This window comes from Gymnoscopelus microlampas (assembly GCF_963454915.1).
Source record: "Gymnoscopelus microlampas genome assembly, chromosome: 8".
In the NCBI taxonomy this organism is placed as follows: Eukaryota; Metazoa; Chordata; class Actinopteri; order Myctophiformes; family Myctophidae; genus Gymnoscopelus; species Gymnoscopelus microlampas.
The window spans coordinates 18,870,058-18,897,077 of record NC_139945.1 but is presented as its reverse complement, the minus strand read 5'-3'; the positions used below and the strand labels follow the sequence as shown (position 1 = coordinate 18,897,077).

Sequence of the window (27,020 nt, the reverse complement as noted above, 5' to 3'; positions counted from 1 at the left end):
ATGGACAAATATGTACTTATAATGAAAGTATGCATCATACGGATAAATATGCTTTATTTTATTATACATTCAATATGAAGCTATATTATTTCCATATCTGGACAAGGCTGCTGGGGGAATTGAATTCCTGTGTGATCCCTTCTTTTTTAGAACCAAAACAGAAACCTGTGACTCATCATTTATCCTCCTAGAAACAATGACTCACCAAAAGTCATGCTCACTAGATACTGTAGGACTAAAACCGCCAAGTATAAAGTAAAGCACACGACCCAAACTAAAGACCTGTATTTCTCAATAAAAATAAATAAATGTATTTTTAATAAATTACGTTGAATCAATGACGCGTTGTTAGCTTGAAGATCAGTTCACAGTAAAATAGTATTTGACTCATTCATTATCCCAGGAAGTGGAGTGGAACCAGCAGGTTTCTGTTTTCTGTTTACTGTTCAGTGCTCAGATCTGGACCAGAGCCCTGTATATCCGGTAACTTTGCTCGCACACAAAAATGAGCGCAAACAGACTATTTCCGTATCCGCTCTGGAGCGGATATGCAAACTACAAAGCAAATGGATCTCGGCCAGTCTACACCTACCTCTATGCACCTGGTGCGTCAGGTAGGCATGGACACGCCCCGCTGAAACCTCAAGCACCCGGAAAAACTCCCATCAGGTAAACTTCCCTGTTCTGTTCAGACCACAGGAACGGAACTGAGCAGGACACACCGCGAACGAGCGTTTTTATATATATATACATACTCTTTTCTGGTTGCAGTTTGTAAAAATACAACAATATTTTTCCTGCCGTTTTTACCCAAGACTTGTTGTTGTTGGAGACAAACAGGGATCTATTCTAGTGGTTTGACGACACCACCACCAGGCCTCACGACAGGTTCACCTTGTTGGAGAAACACTCAGACAAACAACCAGAGACTTGTTGTAACTCTTTAAACAAGATGGACTACACGGACAGTGGCATGAGATACACTCCCAAGTCTGTCAGATCCGTAAGTTATTTGTGTGTGTGTGTGTGTGTGTGTGTGTGTGTGTGTGTGTGTGTGTGTGTGTATATGTATATGTATGTGTATATGTATATGTGTGTTAAAGAGAGGGATTTGCGTGTAGTTTTATTTATCCTTTTACTGTGTCTCTTTCTGGTGTGCATGTGATTCTCGACCTTTTTAATTTCAAGGACCCTGCAGGCAGTGATGGAAGAAGTACTCACATTTTGTACTTAAGTAAAAGTACCAATACCACAATGTAGAAGTACGCTGTTAAAAATAAAAGTCTGGTATTCAAAATTTACTTGAGTAAAAGTACAAAAGTATCGGCATCAAAATATACTTATAAATATAAAATAAGTACCAAAAGTACTCATTGTGCAGAATGTGCCATTTCACAAGTTTTCAAATGTATAAAATGTAAAAAAATATATATATTTTTGAAAATTGCAGATCTACAAGCTGACATGCGTCAATGTGAGCTTGTAGATCGGCTATTTTCAAATGGCTGAAATTTTACTTAGTTACTTTACGCCGCTGGTTATTGGTGTGCTGTGTGTTAAAGAGAGGGATTTGGATTTAGTTTTATTTATCCTTTATTGTGTCTCTTTCTGGTGTGTGTGGTGCAGTAGTAGGCTATAGCAAGGACCCCAGGCCACTTTGATATGCACTACTAGGGGACCCCCCCATTTGATTTGATACTATTTTTATCTCTGACCCCAATCTTCACTATAAAATGGACATGGGACATGTGTGCATTCTCTGAGTTTCAGACCCATAAGGGTGCTGTTAGGGTCTGTAACTTAAGACAAACATGCTACTGTTTCCAATCCAACCCACTTCAAAAACCTTGGCAGTCATTGTACTTAATTGCCTTAAGTTTCTAGGCTCTAGAAGACTACTTCATGGCAGTTTAGTCCAGTTCTGGCACAAAACTCTTATTATTGGCACACTGGTTTGTCTAAGGATGCATTATAATAATGAATGAAATTGACTAGTAAATTGATCTACTTTGAGAAATACTAAATCTTTGCCATGTAATTATTTCAGCACAGCAGTGATAGCTTCTTGACATCGTTAAGATTGGCAGTTACTATATGAGATGCCCTGTTCTGCTGCCTCTAACGTTTTTGTCCTGTCATTTGAACACGAAAGACTTGCATATCAAATAAATACAAAAATCTTTTCAAACAGTCAAAACAGTCATTTATAAATGAGGGTACTGTACTACCACACACATTTGATTCAGCTTGTATGATATATAGAATCAAGAATCAATTGGGGTATATTTGTCACTCAAGCATACTGTACATATAAGTACAAGCAGCGACATGTTGGTGTGACATGGTCCACAATGCTGTGCTGAAACAACAATACAGTACACACACAAGATAATAAGAATAGTACTGTACTGTATAAAATGAAACGAGAAATGGTTGTACGGTAGATGTTCAGCTAGGTCCTATATGTTATACTTTGACAGTACTGCAACTTCAGTCATTATAACGCTGGACTGCCACCGCACCAAATCCACTCTACAATGTCTCTATAGTGTAGTTGCATAGGAGTTCAGTTCAGTCAACTAATGAGGTACCAACTGCCAATGCCTAAATTCCAATAGGTTCGGCCGCCGTGTTGTGACATGTTGACTCGAGAGTCCATCCTCCCAATGAGAAGAAGAACAGTCCACACCCTCCCATAGTGTGGGGATAAAAATAGATCTCACAATCAGTGTTGACTCACTGACATGGTTTTATGCTGCAGCGCCTTGCAGTCAGAGCATGCAAAAAGACAGCAAACTATATTCAGTAGGTTAATTCCATGTGTACACATGGAACCAAGTGGACCATTTTGTTCTCTCTTCAGAGTTACAGGTCCATCCGGTTCCATTAATACAGTCTTCTGAGTTAAATAACAACACTGAGGATTTTACTGTGTATATATTACACGCGACATCTTGCAATAAATGTGCGTTGTAATTGAGTAAGTGACTGCTTAAATATTGATCGTCATTCACAGGTGGAGTACAGGCCTAGGGGGGAGGCATGCGATAATCCGACAGACCTTTTCTCCGACTATGTGGCATCCGCGTGCGGTTAGGGTTAGGGTGCGGGTTTGGTTCGGGTTTAGTATTGAAACGTCGGAGCGCTGCGCTGTCGGAGGAATGCGCTGTCGGACTAACGTACTGCACCCGGCCTAGGGTGGGACTAGTGATCCAAGGCCCATGGATGAAACGGAGGAGTATTTACAACCTGTGCACAGTGCAGTATCATTCTATTAACCGACATGAGTATGATTAAGTCGTGACAGGTTCTAAATGTCGGTACATTTTCCGTTAATTGCCCAGCCCTAATGTGTGCTAATAGACTGATGACACAAGACAGCAGAGTGACTAGTTTTTCTGTTATTCTGATATGACACCCTGCCCTGCTACAAGTCAGACTGCTGGAGTTTTAAGTTGAGCCGTGAAGAGATTGCAAAATTCTGTAATGGGGCTCTCCGTCTGTACATTTGTATGTATGTCGCTGTGTCTGCAATATGACTACAGAATTTTTAGAGGATGGCTGTTAGTTCTTATGTTCCATCATGGTCCTGGAATCAGCTCCAGAAAGACATTAAACTGGAGCACATCAGCTCTTAAAGGTTTACTTTTGTAATCTGACTTTTAAAGTCTGAATCTTTTGTATACTGAAGTGAGGTGTGCAACTGTTTTACTTGAGTTTATATGTCATGTGTAATTTGTGTTTTGGCTTTGTGTTTTATTATATTTTATGTTGTAATTCCTGCTTGCTACTTCCAGTACTTGGCCAGGGATCCCTTGTAAAAGAGATAAATATCTCAATGGGACTCACCTGGTTAAAAAAAAGAAAGAGAAGAAAGATACTAGGCAGTGAAAATGTATCTTCTAACTCAATGTCTGACATGGTGCAGGTTGGTGGGCACTGGTCAGAAGTCAATATCATAAATGTCAGTTATTGATTAAAACAATGTTATATACATAATGTCTGAACTATTCATGGTAGAAGGATGATACCCATTTCATTTGAAAGCTTGCTTCAAGCAATTATATTTCTGTGTTATAAGTTTCCAAGGTGATATAAGATAACAATGAAAATGGACTGCTCACTTCTGGTTAATAGTTCAGTTGAGGTGAAGCCCTCATGGTTGTATTTTATTTCATTCCTGTCTTTCAGAGCCATGTCTATAAAAAACTTGAATCTTATCATCCCTATTCTGGGACTAACATTAAATTAAATTAGCCATTGCGAATTTGTGACACATTGTGAGCTTATAGATCAGCTATTTTAAGGGTTAGGTATTTACTGTGCAGAGCGAAAACAGAAGGGGTTGTTTATATTGCCATTATCTGCGGGCCTGTCCTGAAGGCACTACTGAATTTCTACGCTGCAACAATGTAGAGGAACTTTTGAGATCCACCTCAGAACATGTCACAAAAACACACACCGGTCAAATGAATCAATGCTGGCGTGGCCTTGTGGTGGCCTTGTGGTAAGAGTGAATACCTCAGAAACAAGAGGTCACAGGTTCAGTCCCAGAAACGGCTCCAAACTGTCAAATGGGTCGTTGAGCATGATCATGATCAAGAGCAAGATCATTCATTGCCGAGTGAGCAAATACGTAAATGTAGATATTTAGGCTGAGTGAAACCTGGATTATTTGTTGAAGGCCCAATTAATCGTGGTGGGTGTCTTTGTGAGTGAGCATTGTATCTATCTACAATAACATTAAGGCCACCATAAAATGGTGAAAAGTGGATACTGGATAGTGATCATGTTTCATGGGTGATTGTGGTTACATGGAGGCCCCGCAACGTCTGGACAGCTGAGTTCCCATAACCAGTTCGTCTCGCGGTGCCAGACAATCATTCTACTATAAATAACCCTTTAAATGCAAGATACAGTAGTTGACTTAGAACACGCCGCAACAAACTTACGACTACTGCATGTTACCGACACCACCACCACCACCACAATATGAACGACCGCCCTAAAGACTTTGGATTGATTTTGCAATGCAGTTTTATTTTACCCTTTTAATGTTTCCACCCAGTTTTAGCAACAAAACCTGGGAGATTATCTTCGGTCTCTAGTTGAGCCAAACGTTTAGAGGCTGACTTGTGAGTGTATGAACCAGTCAGTCTTATGTGTCACTTGAATAAAATGTACAATGTAATTAAGAAGAATTCTAATGGGGCGACCCAATAGCCAAAATGGTCCGTTTTCGACTAATAATTTCACATAGTTAATCTGTCTAAAAGACATTTACAATGATAATGAATGACATGCCCAAAATAAGGACACCAGGTTGAAAGAGGTAAAGGAGGCCCAGAATTACTGGCAGCGGCCCTGGACGTGTGTGTGATATGTTGGGTGTTTGTGCGTGCCGTGCAGTCTAGAGTCTATACAGAAACCTGTTGTGATTCCTGCCCACACCAGCAGCAGAGGGTTGCCTCCTCCAGCAGGTTTGACAGGAATTGTCAGAACTGAAACTTTTTTGTTCCGTCTCTCTCCCTCCCCCGCTCTCCTCGTTACCTCACAAAACAAGCACACAGCTGTGAGTCATGTCGTGCGGAACGGACCCTGCGTAAAGAATCCAGCCATAATGGACAGATAGAGAAGGGAAGTGAAGCCGTCTCTTTTCATTTTGGAGAGTCATGCTTGCCGATCCCGAAACATTCATTCCACTGTTATTGTTTACATGCTGCAGTTGTCACTCACCGTCAGTTCAACTTTTATCTAGTGTTGTTTCCCTGCTCTTCTATTTAGACCCGTGGTAGTACTATTTGACAGATATTACTGCCTGAAGCTCAAAGCTTAATGTCTCCTCTGACCAAGCGAGAATGCCGGCTTGACTCACAAGTAGAAATTGTCTCCTAGTATGCAGGAGAGACCTGGGTTTAATACCCAGGAAGGACATGCATCTTAGCTTTAAAATTCCTTATTTTTATAATGTTTTTTGATGCATTTTTGCCTTTATCATTTCTAGTATAGCATGGTGATCCCCATCATAACCACAGGTTAAAAAGATGTAAAAATGTTAATGGATGTTTAAAACCAAGGTTCTATAGTTATATACTGTAGGTCAGTAAAGCCTTGTGGCACATTCCTAAAATACACACTCACATACAGTACATGCCCCCCTGCTATCACTTATCTCATCTAACAGAAAGCTACATTGTTAGAGAAGCATTCCTTCCATACTGTCTTCAAAGATCATTGTTTTGAGTTGCCACCGAATGCAATGCATTTCTAAGAGGCAAACAAACATTATTGTTCCTAGTTGCCACTGTTGCTGTTTGATATATTGCAGGAAAGGAATGCATTTGTGCTGTTCAAGGGCCATGCCGTTATTAGCTATAGGTGTGCATACGTGGAAAAATTATTACAAATTATTTAACTGTTTTTTTTTTCCTTTTTACATGATTGAATATTGCAATATAATATGTGATGTGCAAGATGGCTTTACATAATCTATTCTTCAGCTCTGGTCACAGCACACACAAGACACAACCTGGAAATACCTGCAGAAGTGAAAGTGAAACTCAGGAAGTTGTATTGTATTTAATAATGTAAAACATATTTCTTTCAGTGAATATCTTTGTTACATCATCGCTCTTGTGAAGCACTTTTGTTCTTCTTAATAAGTGAAGTGAAGTGAAACAATAATTGATAGATTATAAACATTCATTTAATGAATAGACTGTCACCACCACACTATTCGACATGTCCCCAAGCAGCCAGTTTGACAATGCCACCTGGATTATTTTTGTATAGAGCAGCTCCACCACCGAACACCGCCTTGTAATTTGTGTATCTTCGTCTAGACCCTATGTCTTGACACCAGTTGCTGCCGGTGCTTACTTTCTTGGGTTGATATACAGAAAAATGGCAGAGGAGTCCAACCCTAGTCATGGTTTTTGTGTCTCTTCCAGGACATGGACTGGGACACCTCTGTCCAGTTCCTGCCAGCATCAGACACCAAGAAGCTGGAGAAGAAGAAGGGTCCTGGCAGGGTCGGGGCTGTCATCGGCATCGTGATTTTTGCCGCCGTTGTTGCACTTATGACTGGCCTGTTGGTCTGGCATTTCCACTGTGAGTAGTCCTCCCCCCTAGTGAAGAGTCAGTCTGATTTCTAACGCCCTCTTCACAGGAACAATTACTTTAGAGAATAACAAAGGATATGTAAATATTTTTCTTTGCTCTGTTGCGACTGTTCCTTCAGCTAAGATAACATACATGGCCTTGTAGCCGTGGTTCTTAACTCTGTGGTTTTGGGATCAGATACTACTGCTAGTTTCCTACCCTACCAGATAGTCCATGAGCCAGACAAGATTTCATTATCGAAAGAGTGGGCAAAACCATACCTATATTAAATTGTTTATAGGGTCAATATAAGTAAATAAATATATGATAACCTTTCCACAGGAGCAGCTTTTTCATATTCATCACACATTTTGTTATTTTCCCCATACGTACATGACAGGGGAAAAAATGACAACATTTAAAAAATAGTTATCATAATGAAACTTCCCCAGTTGATTACTTATGACGACAATGATTTATCGTATTACAAGTTTTCTGAAATGTATATTTGAATATGCAAATTATGCATTAGAAAATAAGCCTGCATTTGCATAACTTTCCAGAATCAAGGAACATTGGACAAAGCCAGAGTCAACATTCTTATTTCATTTTGTTAAGATGTTGGAGTCAAAGGTTTTTAACGAGGGAATATTCAATATCTGGCTCAATTTTGGGGCTCTGGCTCATGGACTAAATGCCTAATTTGCATATTTAAATATACAATTTCAGAAAACTTGTAATACGATAAAGCATTGTCTTCATGTAAGTTATCAACTGGGGAAGTTTCATTATGATAACTATTTGTGTCATGTACGTGTACGTATGGGGAAAATAACAAAATGTGTGATGAATATGAAAAAGCTGCTACTGTGTAAAGGTTATCATATATTTATTTACTCCTATTGACCCTATAAACAATTTAATATAGGTATGGTTTTGCCCACTCTTTCGATAATCATTGCTCAATTTTGGGGCTCTGGCTCATGGACTAAGATGGTTAATGGGTTGTCATATCTGGTTCTGGGGCTCCAGATCCATTACTTAATTAAACCACAAACTAATGCCTAAACCCATCCATCTCTGGCTGTTATGCAATGCATCATGGGTACTTTCCTGCAAACCGATTCATTCTGTCTGCTATCCTTTACTATTCTCCATGCTAAAAACTTCAGTCTTCACGTGGTGTCTGCCTAGGTGTATGAGTCTGTGATTAGTCAGTTGAAACCCAGAACACCAGAACTCAGAACACCATGTTTCTAGTGTAACATAACATGTGTGCTGTGTGCCTTTTGTAACCATTCTAGTCCGTAAAGACGTACGTGTGAAGAAGATGTACAGCGGTTCCATGAGGATAACCAACCAGGTGTTTGTGAATGACTATGAGAACCCAGACAGCGAAGAGTTCAAAGCCCTGGCTCGCCAGGTGGTCACACAGGTAAGACCACTTGTCTGTCCCGCTCACAAATGAAACTTCAGATTCATGATGATCCCTGTAACAACAGTTTAATGAATGTTCATTCATAATCTGTTGTGTTTTCATCTGTCTTTCTTAGCTTAAGGCCATCTACTCCAAGACACCACAGCTGTCCAAATGTTATGTCGGCTCTACTGTTCAAGCTTTCAGGTATGAAAGTGATTTAAGGATGCACCAATTAACCAATCAGTGCTGATAGTTTAGAAAAACATTGACTGATGGCAGTAGTTTGCTATTTAAGCTTCTGTGAACGTATCATTCCCAAAAATATGTTTTCGGTAAATTAAGTGAAGATATGCAGCAAAATGTAATTTTTATTTTCTACCCAACTGTCAGTTATAGTTAATCAAATCAGAATATGTAATAGTTTTATAATTAAGTTTCAAAAAGACATTACAGTGCCTACAACAAAGTATAAATGGGGCTTATGGCTGACTTTCCATCTCCTTTGATGTCCCTAGTGAAGGGAGTGTGATTGCCTACTACCTGTCTGAGTTCAGTGTACCTAAAGGTCAAGAAGCAGCGGTGGACAGCGCCATGACCAACATGGACAAGCTAGTAGAAAAAGAACAGCGCTCGAGCAAAAGACCGTCCAACTCTCTCCAACTGGAAGAGGTCACCTCCTCAAGTAAGACTGTAGGCCAAGCTGCCAATTTCTTATCCATATTCACAGTCATAACCTACGGCTTGTTATTGGGTATCAAATATAGTAGGTAATTCAATGTGCTTTGCACAGAACATAAAGCAAAGGAAACACAATTATACAATGACGTTAGGATGCATGAAAGAAAATAAGTAAAAAATAAAATGCAATTACAGTACAGAAGAGAAAGAAAATGACTCAATGAATGGCAGCGGCAAACAGAAGGGTCTTTAGTTGTGTTTTAAAAGAAATAAGAGTGGCAGCAGACCTGTAGTTGTCTGGGAGTTTGTTCCAGATATGGCGTTTATTTTTTAATTTAGGGACAGAAAGCAGACATTTCCCAGATGACCTGCTTGATCTGGATGGTTCATGATATCGCACAAGATCAGAATATGTATTTTTGCCCGATACAGTAATGCTATTGACCTATATTTAATTAATGCTTTCTGGGGTTGTTTTTATTTTGCAGAACTGGACTCCAGATTGTTCTCAGTCAAGTTTGCCAGTGAGTTTTCTGCTTTTACATATTACATCCTTCTCTTTCTTAAGAAATATATTATTTACGCATTATTTAATTCAGAACTCATACAGGTGAACACAGAAGTTTATAAATGCTTTGACATGATTCAACTTCAATAGAAAGACTAGGGTGTTAACCAGGAAGAAAAGTATTTGACATACATTCACAGTGTGGATTTGTGTTTACAGTACAGGTTCAGAACAACAATGGTGGCATTTACACGCAAGAATGCTTCAGGCAGAAGTTATGCATTCAAGTGTTTACAGACCCAACATTAGCCCAGTGAGGGGGGAAAAAAACATGGCGAAAATCTCGGACAGGTTTTAAGGAAGCTGAGAGGGAATCGATGTAGCGGAGACAGTGGGAAAGTTAAGATTGTAGGGTGGGCGGTAACGGGTGGATTACTGAGTAAGAGCATACACCATATAAATAAGGCCACAGTCCTTCTTGCAGCTGCCCCTGGTTCAAATCTGACCCGAGGCATTTTACTACCTGTCATCCCCCTCTCTTTCCCACCTTAGCTGTCTCTCTCCCCTGTATATATCTGAATAAAACAAAAGACAGGGTCTCATAACGGCGGGGTTATGTTCATAGAAAGAAGAATATTCACATTATCTGAAAAATATTCACAGAAAAATATAAACAGTAGATTATCTGAAAAATATTCAGGGGCTTCCTTCCGTGGCCTGCTGGTAGTGTGTACAAGAAATTTGATGGGCCCACTGTTTTGAGAGATTAGCTGTGGACACACACACACACAGACTCTTCTAGACCGCTCATCTTCTAGGAACGACGGCGTAAAAATAAATACAGTATAGATGGTAGGAAAGCTCAACGTCTGCAGGAAGAAAGATGGCATGGAATCTGAGATAGAGGCAGGGGAGACGCAGGCCAGCAGGCATGACGCATGTTTCAGTCCTGTAGTTAATGAATGACTGATGTGGCCCCTGTGACAGTGATCTTAAAGGGACAGCGTCATAGACTACAGGAAGATGGATATTTTTGATACAATCCATATTGACAGAGAAAAGTCCCCCCTTCCGTCTCTCTTTTCTCTGTGTTCCTAAAATTCCCATGATGCATTTCACACAATTTCACAAAATAACGATCAAGCTGATTATAGCTTGTCCTCTCCAGATAAGTGATCCTCAGCTGTCTTAATATCAAGGACTTCCAGTTTAATTATGCATTAGGCCACAAACCCCCATTTATACAATCTGTATCTCTTGGACCCCAATCTACACTGTAAAGTCCTAACTCAGTTGAACCACACTCTCAGAGTTACAGACAGTCTTTTGGGTCCTAACTATCAATCATTTGGCGGGGGATCCATAGGAACCCGTCTAAGGACCCTGGAGGTGGTCCCCGAACCCCAGTACTTTGAGAACCACTGCTTTAACCACTAGTTGTATACTTAGTTGTCCAGAGGCTATATTGTTTTTCCCCAGGATGTTTGGGGGAAGAGGAGAGCTTGTTTTTTGTTTATAATGCAGCGTGGTCCCTCTCTCCTCTCTAGGGCAGTACAGATTCACAGAGCACACCCAGAATAACTTCATAGGAAAAATCAAGTCCCAGGGGTTCCCCAACACACCGTACGAACCCGACACGTTTACCCAGTGGCAGATGAGAGCGGACCCCGGACACGTTATCAAGCTGAAATTTGACACGTTCAACCTGGAGGAGGACTGCAAGAAGGACTTTGTGAAAATCTACGACTCACTGGTGGCCATGGAGAACAATGTCATGGACGAGTGAGTCTTTGGCACTTTACCCCCTGCCTTTTTCGCTTGCACACCACAGCAAGTAGACCATTAGCTTTCTTGCATGTTAAACACTTGTGTGCTTTGCCGTGACCTGTGTATCTCATCTCACCCAGTACAGTGCATCTTTATGGATTTATTAAGTGTGATATTCTTTTCTTTTTTTCCCACAAATATTTAATGATTACGGTCATGACATACAATACAAACAAGAAGTCATTGATTCAAACGTTACAAGATCAGCTAGGAAAGTGAACACAAAAGGACAGTTCTTGCAGCTTTCTTATTGTTTTTGATCTACTGCTTGGCAACAAATTCAGGCACAATAAAAGAAGGGTTAGAATGACTAAATTTGGATTTATGTATTTGAAATGTAGCTGGAATAATTATCAAATTAATGATGTGTACCTAATTGTTCTTTTCATTATTGTTGAAGTTAAACAGTACAATTTGCCAGTAAAGACAAAAATCTTTTTTGATTTAATTTTTGATTTATTTATTCGCACAATAATAAACATTACAAAGGTAACATTATTAAAAACAATACAGAAATAAGTGCAGGTGAGAAAAAGAAACCCATAAAGGGCTTATAAAGGGTTCTCACCTAAAAAATAATAAACAAGTAGTTAAACATAATCAGAGTCACCATTATCAACAACATACCGAGATACATCCTTCCAAAGATTGTTAGTGTGGGTACAATTCCAAAACAAGTGTGAATTTTGCAGCAGAAGTATAGAAAGGAGGTTCTCTTGTATTCTATGCCCTCTGCTGGTCAGATTAGATACATTTAGATTGATTCTGTACTAAGGTCATGGCTACCCGGAGAACTGTCCAACATGACAAAGCATAAGATAGGAGGAACAACATATAAAATAGAAAGTATTTCATATAACAACATATAAGATGAGATGTTACAATGCAATGATTGGTGGTCCTTTCAACAGGATATGTGGCTACTTCTCCCCCCTGGCGCCCCTCACCTTCCTGTCGTCCAGTAATGTCATGTTGGTGACGTTGGTGACAGATAATACCACCAACTACCCCGGCTTCCAGGCTGAAGTCTCACAGATTCCACGAGGGAGTAAAGGTTAGACTTAAGCTCGTCTCTCCTTATTTATTGAATGACTTTATTATTATTTTTGTTACATTTTACACATTTTCTGCTTTTATGTAGTCAGGGAACCTACAAAGTGTTTAAAGAAATATTTCATCCCAACTTGACTTTTTTCTTCTGTCATTGTTTCAGAGATGTCATGTGGGGGCCAGCTGACAGGAGAAAAGGGTACTTTCACATCTCCCAACTTCCCAAATTACTATCCGCCCAAAACGTTCTGTCAATGGACTATCAAGGTGAGATGTTGGCACTGTGATCACCATACTACACATGTACAATACCACTGCTATGCCTGTTATCATGCTGTCTTGTGCTGCTCTTTAGATGTTTTGACACGTCACCACAACAGAACATTGATGTAAAGTTTGGTTTTATTTGCACATTTTATTTGATGCCCTATTCGAATGCCCATAACTGTTTGTGTTTGTGTGTGTGTGTGTGTGTGTGTGTACTTTAATTTATGTGACTAAACCCTAAAATCCTAAACAATGACGTCAAACCAATATAGGTTGGTTCATTTCCATGTCATTAAGGCCCCGTTTAGACGACAATGGTCTCTAGAGAAAACGGCAAAATAAAATATCAGATGTGCCTTCCGTTAAGACGGCAGAGGCATTTTCGCTCCGCCTCGTGTCTCCATGTAAACGGGCAATACGGGAGAAACCGCATAACACAGCAATTACATTGTGTAAACAAACAGCTGTGATAGGAAGTAGAACGAAAGTGGCACTACGCATGCTCTATCTGGCAGCGTGCCACCTAGCCACCTGGCGTGCACACTACAGGGTTTTCAATCACTGTTGCGTCTCCATGTAAACGCAGAATAAAAAGTTAGAACCCAACGGCACTTTGCCGTTTTCTGTTTTTACTTACTTTCTGTATAAGACCGTGTAAACGTGGCCTAAGTCTCCATATGTGTTTCTCCCTTGAGGTCCCTAAAGGTAAATCGGTGAAAGTGACGTTCAACAAGTTCCTCTTGTCTGAGCCAGGACAAGCCAACAGTGCCACTTGTGTCAAGGACTACGTGGAGATTAAAGGGAAGAGGTCAGTCCATATCCGTAAGCAGATGCGTCGAACGTGATCTGCTTTAAAGTGGGATATCATTTCACTGCATATCAAAATCAAAAAAGAAAATATTTTTTCAGGTCGGGATACCAATTTCATCCAATCAATCAGAGAGAAGTTGCTTATACAGGATTATACAGGGATAAACAAGTTAAATTGGAAGTGATGAAACTTATAAAGCCTTGGGGATTCTCTCTCCTGACTGGATGACAATTCAACATTATCTGAATATTATTGAGCTTAACATTTTAACAATAAGTGTTTTGTTTTAATCAAGAAATATCATATAAACACCTTTTAACATGTTTCTGGGTGTTTGTGTCCTTAGGGTGTGCGGGGAGCAGCCAGATGGTACGGTGACAGAGACCAGTGACACAAACGAGATCAGCGTGCTGTTCTACTCGGATGCATCCTTTGTGGACCGAGGCTTCAACGCCAGCTATGAGGCCATCGACTCCAAGGACCGTAAGTGTGGGAAACCCTGTCACTTTTCTATTGTGATAATGGTACTAGTGGTGAATGGTGATAATGATGGTTTCTTTGGAGCCATTTATGTCATTTCAAATCATCACAACACTCCACCCCATGCCACGCAATACTCTGTTTGGTCAGTTTAGAGACATAACACTTGACTGACTTAGTGAGACTGTTTTTTTGTTTTCACGACTTTCAACCTATCTTCATATAATATGGTGCCATTTTTGTCTACGCGCTGTGTCTCAGAGGAGGGCTGTACACAGTTCAGAATTCCGCCTACCAGTGACATCATCGATGCACCAATCTAGTAGAAACTGCAGGCTTTCTATTCCTGGACAACGATGATGTCACTGGTAGGCGGTTTTCTGAAGTGTCCACAGCCCTCCTATGAGACACAGACCAAGTAGGAAAAAAATTGTTCCATTTTATCATGAGCATTAGTGAGGACCAATTATATGAAGATGGGTTTAAAATGGGTGAAGTCGTCCTTTAAGTCCTATAAACTTTGTCATACGACGATGAGTGATCTACAAGCTCACAGCACATTGCATCATTATTAGAATTTTTGTCTTTTTCTGTCAACGTTTTACAAACACCTATAATGCCATGCCCAAACTAGGTACACCAGGGTTAATGTGGTTAATATTCGTTGTTGAAAAGTGTAGTGGTGTCGGTGCTCAGTCAACCTTCCTAGCGTTAAGCTCAAAACAAAAAGCCTTGCTCAGCGACTCAGTTCAGTTGAACTGCACTGACCTCTCTCTCTACAGCTTGCCCAAAGCAGTTCCAGTGCAAGAACAAGCGCTGCATTAAGCTGATCCTCAAGTGTGACGGCTGGAATGACTGCGGAGACATGAGTGACGAGCTGAAATGCAGTAAGTGCAAAGTCCCAACAGCTTTGTTTTGTTTGAAAACACATGACCGCTGTTATGCTAACTGTTCTTTACATAGCCTTTCTAAATAATGCTAATGTTTATCTTATTTAAGCTGCAATCAGGGACTTATTGTAATGATCAAAACATGATGCTAATCTATCTGTATGGTATAGTTATGTTAATACAAAACTAGTGCATCTATCTCCCTTGGCCAAGAGAGGATTGCCTCTTGGATGAGGGATATACGTAAACTGTCCCACACGGTTTGAATCCCGGGTGTTAAAGTTGCAATTACCTTAACAGTCAGACAGGACAACTTACGGAATGTAGCTTGCTTAACTGCTTTGAAAAGCACTACAAGCTTCTGCTATGCATGAAAAGATGCTATAGAAATACATATTATTATTTGTACATGTACACTAGTCTGTGTGTGTGTGTATATATATATATATATATATATATATATATATATATATATATATATATATATATATATATATACCGTATTTTCCGCACTATAAGGCGCATATGAGTATAAGGCGCACCTTCAATAAATGTATTATTTTCATATATAGGGCGCATCCGCACTATAAGGCGCACTGACGGTGCGCCTTATAGTGCGGAAACCAAGGGAACCAATATTGATACATATATAAGGCGCATCCGCACTATAAGGCGCACTGACGGTGCGCCTTATAGTGCGGAAAATACGGTGTGTGTATATATATATATATATATATATATATATGCATATGCACATACATACATACATACATACATACAGTATATTGTGTTTCCAGATTGCAAGTCGTCTGACATCCAGTGTAAGAACGGACTGTGCAAGCCCATGTTCTGGCAGTGTGACGGAGTCAATGACTGTGGTGACAGCACAGACGAAGAGAACTGCGGTAAGACCCTTTAACCACTTAAACCTTATGTACTTAGTTGTATACTTAGACCAGAGGCTACATTGTTTTCCCCAGGAGGTTTGGGGAAGAGGAGCGCTTGTTTTTGTTTACATCAAGGCTGGTGCGGCGACAGCGCAGGCTTGAGGATTGCAAGCCGCCCCCCCCCTGAATGAGCTGCTAGGCAAGCAAGTGCCCTCGGCGAGCAGCCAATGGCCTTGTGTGTTGCCATGATTTTGGTAAGCCTTGCTAGACGGAATACTTTATCACATGGAGGAAAACGATTGCTCTCTTCTAACCATCTCAGCTAAGCACAAGCCGAGTCCTGCCCAACCAGCCGGGGGAAATCAATAAATCAACCCCTGATCCGAGTCAGACAGGGGTCTATACTAGGCTAGTGGACCTGCTATTTTCAGCTAATATTGGCCCCAGAATAGGGTTCATGTGGGTTAAGATGACAGAATCACAACACAGACAGGAAGGCTCACACACCTATTCCTTTTCTCTTTTTTTTTGTCTTCTGGTTTGTTTCTCTAGGTACGTCGTGCAAGCCTGGAGAGGTGGCGTGCAAGAACAACAAGTGCGTGTCTTCGAAGAAGCGCTGCGATGGCCGTGATGACTGCGGGGACGCCACTGATGAGATAGACTGCACTACAGGTGAGTGTTCTCTCCGCCTGCACTGTGTAGAATTAAACCAGGCTCAAAATAATTAGTAAATATATTTACGGAAATCTCTATTGGAAAAATGTATTGTTTTCTTCTGTGGCACCACAAAATGGCTGCCACTACTATGCCCTATAGGGCATGTGGACACAATTGAAAGTAATAGGGCAACAGAAAAGAGCATGGTGGCCATGGGGTACACATAACTTTTTTGGTCCAGTTCTCAGAAGAGCACCTGGAGATACTTGGTGCGCACCAAATAAATGATAAATCAAAGGTCCAGTGCCCCCCGGCGCTGTTTTGTCAATGGGGGGGGGGGGGGGGGGTTCGGTGCACCCCGGGCCCCGTTTTGTCAACGGGGTGGGGGGTGATGCGCGAGAAAAACGGACGCTTCACCGGTGCGTTTCAATGTTGTAGCGCCTACATTCCGCCGGTTTTCGCCGTTTCTTCTCGCCGTTTGGTGCCCTCCCCAAGGTTGGTGCCCTGTGCTGCGCTGCTTTTATCCGCCAGATTGGGACGTTCACGGCATATTTTGCACCATCACGGTGCGTTCATCATCGGTGACGAGTGCCTGCAACACAGCCAGCAGCTTGCTGCTTGCGAGTCGCGCGACTGACTGTGTCAGGATTCGAGGCCACACTCACACAATCACGTGCACTGCAGCATGCGTCCCCTCCACCTCCGCCCCATGGGTGTGTATTGTGTATGGGCGTGCATCACCGTGCATGTGTGAGTGTGGCTTCAGGACGTAAATTCCTAGCCTCGATCTCGAGGCTTTTAGTCTTTAGTTTTGCTAAAAAATAAAAGCTTGGAAATTCCTGTCCCAGCTGTTGGTACGCAAAAGCGCCTCGCGTCGTCTGATGTGCCGCGCAGAATTTATTTTGCCGACGCATGCGCAGCTGTGCACCAGTTATGTGCACCCCTGTCTATTAGGTTCCTCAAGCTATATAATGACATGCCCAAAATAGGGACGCCAGGTTATAAGTGGTTAAACACAGTAATGATATAATTAATAATAATACATTTGATGTATAAACACACTTCATTAGCTGAAAATCCAAAGGTACAACAGGTTTAAATGCAGCAAGGTATTGTGGGGAAAACAATAGGCACCAGCATTTTCTTTTGGGCCAGCATGTGATTCATGGATCTGGGGATTGATCGCTGTCTCTCCCTCGTCTCCCCAGCGGCAAAGGGCATCACATGCACTGACATCACATACAAATGTAAAAACAACAAGTGTATCAACAAGGAGAACCCTGAGTGTGACGGCACTGAAGACTGTGAGGACGGCTCCGACGAGGCCAACTGTGGTACGTTATACTACACCGTTTCTCACCGTTGGGTTTGAATTGACATTTAACTATCAGAGTATGAAAGATTTAGGTCCCAGAGATTAAAAAGGTAAATATACAGACTCTAAGGAATGGTACTGTGGACCGTGTACATGGTCAATTACACATTGTTCCCGAGTCTGTTGTGCAAAATATCTCTCCATTGCTTCCCCTGTGAAAGTTGACCCCCACTATCGCATGTCTATCATTGCTGTCGGGCAGAAGCCCTTGTGACTAAACAACTACATTGGATCCATTGGTTCTTTTTTCCATTTCCTGAAAAGTAACGGTTTTGGACATTGTACATGGTGTCCGCGATGATATGATTTAATCTTCGCTCATATTCAGCTGTTGAGTCGGTTACGCTGCCGTTTGTTTTCATTTGACATTTGAGGATGGCGTCTCATTTCAGATTGCGGGAGGAGCAAGTTCAAGACGTCACGCATCGTGGGCGGTCAGGACGCGGAGGAAGGCGAGTTTCCCTGGCAGGTCAGCCTGCAAACCCAACGCTACGGCCACGTGTGCGGAGCCTCCATCATCAGCCCCACCTGGCTGGTCACCGCAGCGCACTGCGTGCAAGACGACAGCCAAAACAAGTGGGTTGACCGTGAGCACATCTGCTATTTTTGAGAACCACTGAGGCTGATTCTACAAATGCCTTCTAAATCAGTTGGTTCTCAAACTTTTTTGTGTCAAGGACCCCCAAATTGATATGTATATATATGTATATATATATATATATATATATATATATATATATATATATATATATATATATATATATATATATATATATATATATATATATATATATGTATATATATATATGTATATATATATATATATATATATATATATATATATATATATATATATATATATATATATATATATATATATATATGTATGTATATGTATATGTATATGTATATATATATATGTATGATGCTTACAGATACAAGACTAATGAATAGTCACATTTCCTTCAATGCAGATAGACTTTAGGAATTTATCCGAGCTGGATAAAGGCATAGATAAATCCCTGTGCCATGTCTTCTCCAGGTTCGCCCAGCCAGGCACGTGGGAGGCATTCCTGGGTCTTCACATCCAGAAGAGCAACAGTCAACACGTGGTGAAGAGGAAACTCAAGCAGGTCATCCCCCACCCGTACTACAACGCCTACACCTACGACAACGACATCGCGCTGATGGAGCTGGTCAGCCCAGTCACCTACAGTGACTACATCAGGCCCATCTGCATGCCCTCGCCACAGCACGTCTTCCCCGTCGCCCAAAACGTGTGGATCACCGGCTGGGGCGCCACTCGCGAGGGCGGTGAGTTGATCTAGTCAAGTCACTCTTTCATCGATTTTTTTTTTCATTTCCCCCTCACGTTTTAGAAGGACAATATCAATCACCAGAACCAAGAACGGGTGTTTTCGATGAATCCATCATGGTTAAAATGGAGTTTGAAGTTACGATGGGTTTGTATAGGAAGGGGAAGGGGTCTGATAAAATGAATATCAAATATCTAAATACTGACTCATGCAACGTAAAAACTGTCCGGGGTGCTCACAAAAGCCTGAGTAGACGATAAAATAACCCAAACATGTTTGAAAGTGAAATATCCCTTTTAAGTGATTCATTCATAACATATTTTAGTAAATGTGGGTTCCGGGGAGACACCAATTTAACTTTTGGGTCTCGAGCTGATAAAGTTTGTAAACCCTGTCCCCTGCACTAGAGCGACTCCTACAGTTTGGTCAGGGTGCCTGTTCAGTGGATGTGGAACTCACCCGCGTGACAAAGGATTAATATACTGTACATGGAGAATTGATTTTGGCATAACGACTAAATTGGTAGAAGTGCAATTAAATACATTGTAGTTGAATTACACCACGTTCAAGTGTTGAACAGTAGGTGTTAATGATGCTGCTGTGTGGGTGTGGGTCGGTGGTTGAATTTGAGACCACTCTGTTGTACTGTCTACATGAGATACCATGTATTCTAATGTGTGTGCGTGCGTGTGTGCACTATGCAGGATACGCAGCGGTAGTGCTGCAGAAAGCACAGGTCCGCATCATCAACAGCACGGTGTGTGACCGCCTGATGAACGGTCAGATCACTTCTCGGATGCTGTGTGCTGGAGTGCTGAGTGGAGGAGTGGACGCCTGTCAGGTAGAAAAACTGTTTACGCTTCAGTTATACGCTGTCTCGCCAATAGGGCTGTCACCATTACAACATTTAAGTTGACGATTCATTGTCACACAAATAATTGCGATTAGCGATTTTATAGTTTTTTTTGCATTGAACATATGAATACAAATACAATTTCTGTTTTGCCTTTGAGGCTTCGTAATAAATAATTGCACATGGCAGATATGACAAATAAATAAATAAATAGAAAAATAGCGGAAATAGCTAAAAGCTTACAACGCGTTACAAAGTCACACATTATAAGCTTGTAGATCAGCTATTTCTGCTATTTTTGGAAAATGTTTCAAATGTATGAATATTTTTCAACATGGAAACGATTATGACGATTATGCAAATTATTTGCGATTATCTCAAATAATTGCGATTAGGCGAATAATGTGTAATAATTGCCACAGGCATAATCGTGCTTCGGTGTCGCATAGCAAAAATTGACGTTCGACAAGCTCACAACGTGTCACAACGCATTGTGAACTTAGATCGTCTACTTTTGCCATGCAACACCATCGTACGATGAAGTGTAAATCAGGCTTTACAAACACATTTACAAAACATGGAATAATAGACAGCTGCAGCACAAACACACGTTTTAAGGTAATGCACACAATCTAAGTGTCATTGTGAGTGTGTCTGTGTAAGTTCCAATTTATAATTTGAGCCACCTACAGTGTATATTATGCATATAGCCACAACGCTATATGTCACAAATCTGTCCACCAGAGGGTGTTGAAAACTCCAAAACAAGTTGTACACAACCATTACTATCCAAGTAAGATGAGGTGTTTTGGTATGAAAAACCTATTACATTTTTCATTTAACCAAGTATCCTGTGTTATATAACATGACATTTGTCATGTTCACATCATGGCATTTTTGGGGGCTTTTATGCCTTTTATTTGACAGGACAGTAGGCGGACAGGAAATGGGGAGAGAGATGGGGGGGTGACACATAGCACACATAGCAAAGGTCGTCGGGAACGGGAGTCGAACCCGCGACACGCTGTCAAGCTGGATTACCAGCTTATGTGGTATGCGCCTGGACCGCTAGGCCAGCGGGCGCCCACATCATGGCATTTGTAACAACCCTAATCACTTGAAAATGGGTTGAAAATGCAAGGAGTTGTGATGATTTTAATTGTGGAGAGACCTCCTACTTCACTTCTAGAGTAGACATACATGTATTAGGACTGATGCCGCTCCAGTGAACAGCAGTGGCCACTGTGGTGTCTATATGTACATTTATATACTTGCCAACACCCTGTGAGCAAATGAATGAACTGTGTGTGTGTGTGTGTGTGTGTGTGTGTGTTTGTTTCTATCAGGGAGATTCTGGTGGTCCTCTGTCCAGCCCATCCTCCGGGGGTCGTATGTTCCTGGCTGGAGTGGTGAGCTGGGGTGACGGCTGCGCCCGACGAAACAAGCCGGGCATCTACTCAAAAGTCACCAAATTCATCGGCTGGATCAAAGAAAAGACGGGCGTGTAGGCTATGGAGGGAAACAGCCTAACAAAATGACACAGAATGACAGCAGCGAACATCGGATGACGGGCAAAGTAGCAGCACGAACTGTCATAACATTCCAGGACTGCTCCCCTGCAGCCGTCACCACAGCACGGTCTCAGCATCACAGTCTCAGCATCACTCCTGCATTGGATGACGGACTGTTTGCATTCGCAACATTTTTTTTACGTCCAATGCAATTTTAAGGTGTGGAGACATTGTGGGTTTTTTGTTTTAATATTGAAATGTAAATATTTTTTTTGCTCTGGCGACTTTAGCTGTCTCTGTTTTGCAGCATGCTTTAATAACCACTTGAGCCCTATTTTATGCTTTGTCTTACCACTGTGTCGCACAGAGACAATAGCCGATCAACAAGCCATGCGACACGTCACACATAAGGAGCTTGTACAACTGCTATTTCGTGCTGCTATATCTGCTTTTTTTCCCTCTATAATGGCATGCCAGGTTGACAGTGGTTAAAGAATGCAAGCACAACAAAGTAGCACATATGAAATATACATATTTGGTTTAATGATACTGATAATGTTACATATGTGCATGAAGGACATGTCGCGCACATACTGCTCTACATATTTCCCCCTCTCCTTGTCTGACAATTCCTCAATTCTTCTTTCAGTCGCGTTAATGTGAATTGCTTTTTTCCTTTGTCTTGATTTGTACAATCAAGCTTACGGTTGGTTGGTCTTACCTCCTATGGTTTGGTATGTCGCGTGTTCAGATTAGCATCCTGCACAGAGCTTTGACGTGAAGGGATTCAAAGATGTGATCGGTGATGTGATGTGATGTGTTCACTTTTACAAACACGTCAGGCTTTTGTTTTTCCTCCAGGTTTTGCATTTCATTTTAACAGGATGTGAAATGGCTTGACATCAGAACCAAACATGCAGAGTGAAAGTTGGCTTCGGTTTTTTATCATTTTTGTTGTAACATACTGTATTGTGATCCCTATGCACTAAAAGCGAATGAATTTAGCTGTAAAGCAGGTGAACTGTACTGCCTCAAATCGTGTAAATATATCTTTTACAGTGCACATTTTTAAAATAAATGTACCACCAAGTCTTATCTGTTTTGATGTAATCAAATGTTTTTTCGCCAGACATTGTTTTAATGTTTTCGTACTAGTTAGTGATGGACTATAGTCTATAGACAAACTCTTAAAAGTGAATAGAAAGCATACAACTAGTGACTTTATAAGTGTGTATCTACAATGAGTATGCTACAGTCTGAAAAGGCAAGTTGTCTCCAAAAGTGAGACCGGTCTCAGGGAAAAACATGAAAGCAAATAATTACATAGCTTCGTTGAATACTAATTCTGATTGGTCAATCAAGGCATTACGTGGTCTATTATCACTGCATAACAGACCACTGTTCTGCCTGTTTACATCGACATGGAAGTCTAAGCTTGTAAGCTAATAAAATATTTTTTAAATATTTTTTGTCCGCTTTGATAAGATTAAAAATCCTTCCAAGTCGGCCATCCCACCCAAAATTGCATTATAAAACAAAATGCCAGACGCCAGAGGATTATTAATAAGTATCCATGTAATAAGCACGATAATGTACCATAAAGTGAGCTGGTCATTTAAGAAAACCGACAGGGTGACAGGGCCGACACAGAGCTTCATTGGTAAATAGATTTCTGAATTTACCATACCATGTCCACCTCTGGGTCACTGAGTTGATGGACATGGTGCAATGAGCTTAGTGGGGAACAATTGGGACTATATGAAGATAACCGATGGGCTCTTAGATTGACTAAACACATGAAAATGTCACAGTAAACACAGTGTGACAATGACACCATAGCATAGGCCTTTAGAGATGAATGGATAGATATACCGTAGATAGATAGCCTATACAATAAAAACATACAAGGAGTTCCTCAATTATTTATGATTCTTTATTGTTACATCCCATCATACGTATAGTATTAGAGAATACAGTTCCTAGGTTTCGTAGATTTTGTATGTCTTAATAATATGCAGTATGAGTAGTACAACCAACCATGTAGACTTCAGTAACAAGTGCTCTTGCAGGCTTTCATGTTGTGTACAGAAAGTGCACGTAATACAGTCAAGTATTCAAAAGAAGAAAATGTTGTAATCTGCACCTTAAAGCACCACTTGGTTTTAATTTGTCTTTTTGCTCATAGCTCATTAGACCTCGGAAAGGTCCTGATTATTTCACATTTATTGTTTCTCTATCTTTCTTGTCTTGTCTTACCGGTGAAGTGGACTGGCTTGTTTTAGTTGTCCCAAAAGACCAAAGAGTGTCTGGCTGCAGACAAGATGACAGTGGCCATGGTTCTTCTGACTATTATTTATACAGAGTCAATAAATGGATATGCCTAATTTTAAAAATAATTTCACCAACCAGAGTGAACCATGCTGAGCTATTTCTTGTACATTTCTTATCTAACTGAAGCTTTGATTGATTGATTGATTGAATACTTTATTAGACAGAAATGTAAACAGTACGAGTACAGTCATATACAGTACACTTGGTCTAAAAGGATAACCCAAAAAAGTATTGTGGACTTGTTTCCATTGAGCTAAATATTTACCTGATCATTGTGAAAGACAGCACATGAATCTTAAAATATGTATTTATATTTCTAGCATTTAGCTGCTCTTATGCAGAGAGTTGGACAGCAATACAAGAACTGATACAGACTCACTGATAAAATTGGTTTCTGAAGTGCTAAGCCGCATGAGATAAAATAATTTTATTGATCCCTGGTGGGGAATTCCAGTGTAAACACTGAACAGCATTGGGTTTGGAACATGAGAGGTACAGAAAGGTACAAAAAAAAGAAGATAATTAAGCTTTAGATTCTGGCACAAAATTATGTAATAGGTCTCTGAATCTGTTTAACTTGTGAATATAATACTGTTTATCAATACAGTATATCAACATATATACTATATAATCAATAATTGTTTTACTACTTTAATTCAAATCCCTGTTTTTGTCATTACCAAGAGGAGAAAAAAAAGAATTGCCCCTCTACATTTCCAAAATCTGTCCTTACTGCTGCTAATGTTTTATAACTTTTTACTTGTATTAGATTCATGGTTAATATTATGTTTTTGTTTTGAGAATTGAGAGAGAGTAAAGTTGAATACATTTAAGTCCATGATGTCTGCAGTAACACATGCTTTTGCAAGTATAGACATAATGTGTGCAGTGTGCATAATACAGTCTTCAGTATTTCAAGCTGGAGTATTCAAATGTAGAATACTAGAGGGTCGGGGCGCTGCGCGCCCCTCCCCCCTAGCCGCTGCGCGGTGCTTTGTGTTTGTTGGTCTCTATAATATATAAAGCCATAATAGGAGATGTTCCCAATGGAGCTATGCCCAAATATGGAGTGTGTTGTCTGACCTCACTTGGGTCTCGTTGGGCGGTGGTCGGCGATGACGCTAAGGAACAACATGGCCGACTGTAATGTTGTGAGTTTGTGTTTGCCGCAATTAATTATGCTGCGAGGGGGCAGATGTGTGCTGAGCAGTATGAAGTGGCCTGCAGACTGCGCGTAGTAATTCTGCACGTTGTGGCGTGTCTTGTTAGTGACATTGATATGTTGTTTTTGTGTTTAGTCCCACACAGTGGCAGGTTTTTTTGGGGGGTTTTGGGTTTAGAAATGTATATACACTAGAGGGTCGGGGCGCTGCGCGCCCCTCCCCCCTAGCCGCTGCGCGGGGCTTTGTGTTTGTTGGTCTCTATAATATATAAAGCCATAATAGGAGATGTTCCCAATGGAGCTATGCCCAAATATGGAGTGTGTTGTCTGACCTCACTTGGGTCTCGTTGGGCGGTTATATAAAGCCATAATAGGAGATGTTCCCAATGGAGCTATGCCCAAATATGGAGTGTGTTGTCTGACCTCACTTGGGTCTCGGTGGGCGGTGGTCGGCGATGACGCTAAGGAACAACATGGCCGACTGTAATGTTGTGAGTTTGTGTTGGCCGCAATTAATTATGCTGCGAGGGGGCAGATGTGTGCTGAGCAGTATGAAGTGGCCTACAGACTGCGCGTAGTAATTCTGCACGGCGCGGTGCTTTGTGTTTGTTGGTCTCTATAATATATAAAGCCATAATAGGAGATGTTCCCAATGGTGCTATGCCCAAATATGGAGTGTGTTGTCTGACCTCACTTGGGTCTCGTTGGGCGGTGGTCGGCGATGACGTAGGAACAACATGGCCGACTGTAATGTTGTGAGTTTGTGTTGGCCGCAATTAATTATGCTGCGAGGGGGCAGATGTGTGCTGAGCAGTATGAAGTGGCCTACAGACTGCGCGTAGTAATTCTGCACGTTGTGGCGTGTCTTGTTAGTGACATTGATATGTTGTTTTTGTGTTTAGTCCCACACAGTGGCAGGTTTTTTTGGGGGGTTTTGGGTTTAGAAATGTATATATAGATAGATAGATAGATATGATTGATTGATTGATTGATGTACTTTATTTAGTAAGACATGAGAACAACAGTACATGGAAGTACAAATTCACTATACAAGGTCTACTAAACTGGAAGACTCATTAAGCACTGAGCTTGTTTAAGATGAGATCCCCATGCACACAAATCATAATTAAATTTTATTAAAGTGTCAAATCACAACAAGTTGTCTCAAGACACTTTACATGTAGAGAAGAGACCCGACAGTCCCACCCTGAGCAAGCAATTTCGGGGGTAGGTTAAGACTTAAGGGGCCATTTTCGAATTGCAGCCTCCTGAAGGTGTATCTTTAGGGCAGAAAGGTCATATTGGTTGACGATATGTACGGTACATGCAATTTTAACTAACCCTTTAAAACATAACTTAGTTTTATATTATTTTGGATCGTTCAAATCAAATCAAATCAAGCTTTATTTATAGAGTACATTTAAATCAATCGAGATTGACCGAACTGCTGTACACCGTAAAATCAAAGCATCAACAAAAACATTGTGCATGCTCACCCACATAACATCAAAACACTCAATAAAACATTATGCATATGAAACCACATGGTATCAAAACACACAGTTAAAATAATATTATGTATAATGGGGTCAAAGAGGTCAAAGAGGATCATTGCTAGACTTAAAGCTGTATTATGTTACTTTGTGCGTGAACAAAATGTTATTTTGTCCAATCTGTATGTAGAGTATGTCTGTTGCCTACATCATTCTCTGGTATTCATATTGATCTTGTGCTGATGAAGAACTTTTAACTTTGTGGTGATGAACAGTTCAATCTGTAGTGTCATGGTGTCATATGGATTCGGGTTTTGGTCCTTATTTGACTAATACATTGGATATTTGGAAGATAACTACACAACATATTCATAATGCATACATCTTCTGTGGAAAGGCCCAT

The 27,020-nt window shown here is 40.8% G+C and overlaps 1 protein-coding gene across 1 annotated transcript; it reads left to right on the top strand.

Annotated features, from left to right (window-relative positions):
• Window positions 1–661: 661 nt before the first annotated feature.
• st14a (ST14 transmembrane serine protease matriptase a) lies at window positions 662–23,097 on the top strand. Its single transcript, XM_084065248.1, has 19 exons — window positions 662–1,003; window positions 6,951–7,110; window positions 8,406–8,536; window positions 8,655–8,725; window positions 9,037–9,203; window positions 9,688–9,723; window positions 11,255–11,489; window positions 12,446–12,588; window positions 12,748–12,851; window positions 13,547–13,659; window positions 14,009–14,145; window positions 14,925–15,029; window positions 15,830–15,937; window positions 16,472–16,591; window positions 17,785–17,910; window positions 18,344–18,527; window positions 18,994–19,265; window positions 19,972–20,108; window positions 21,467–23,097. The coding sequence occupies exons 1-19, from the start codon at window positions 953–955 to the stop codon at window positions 21,626–21,628; spliced, it is 2,562 nt and encodes an 853-aa protein (XP_083921374.1). The 5' UTR covers window positions 662–952; the 3' UTR covers window positions 21,629–23,097.
• Window positions 23,098–27,020: the final 3,923 nt, after the last annotated feature.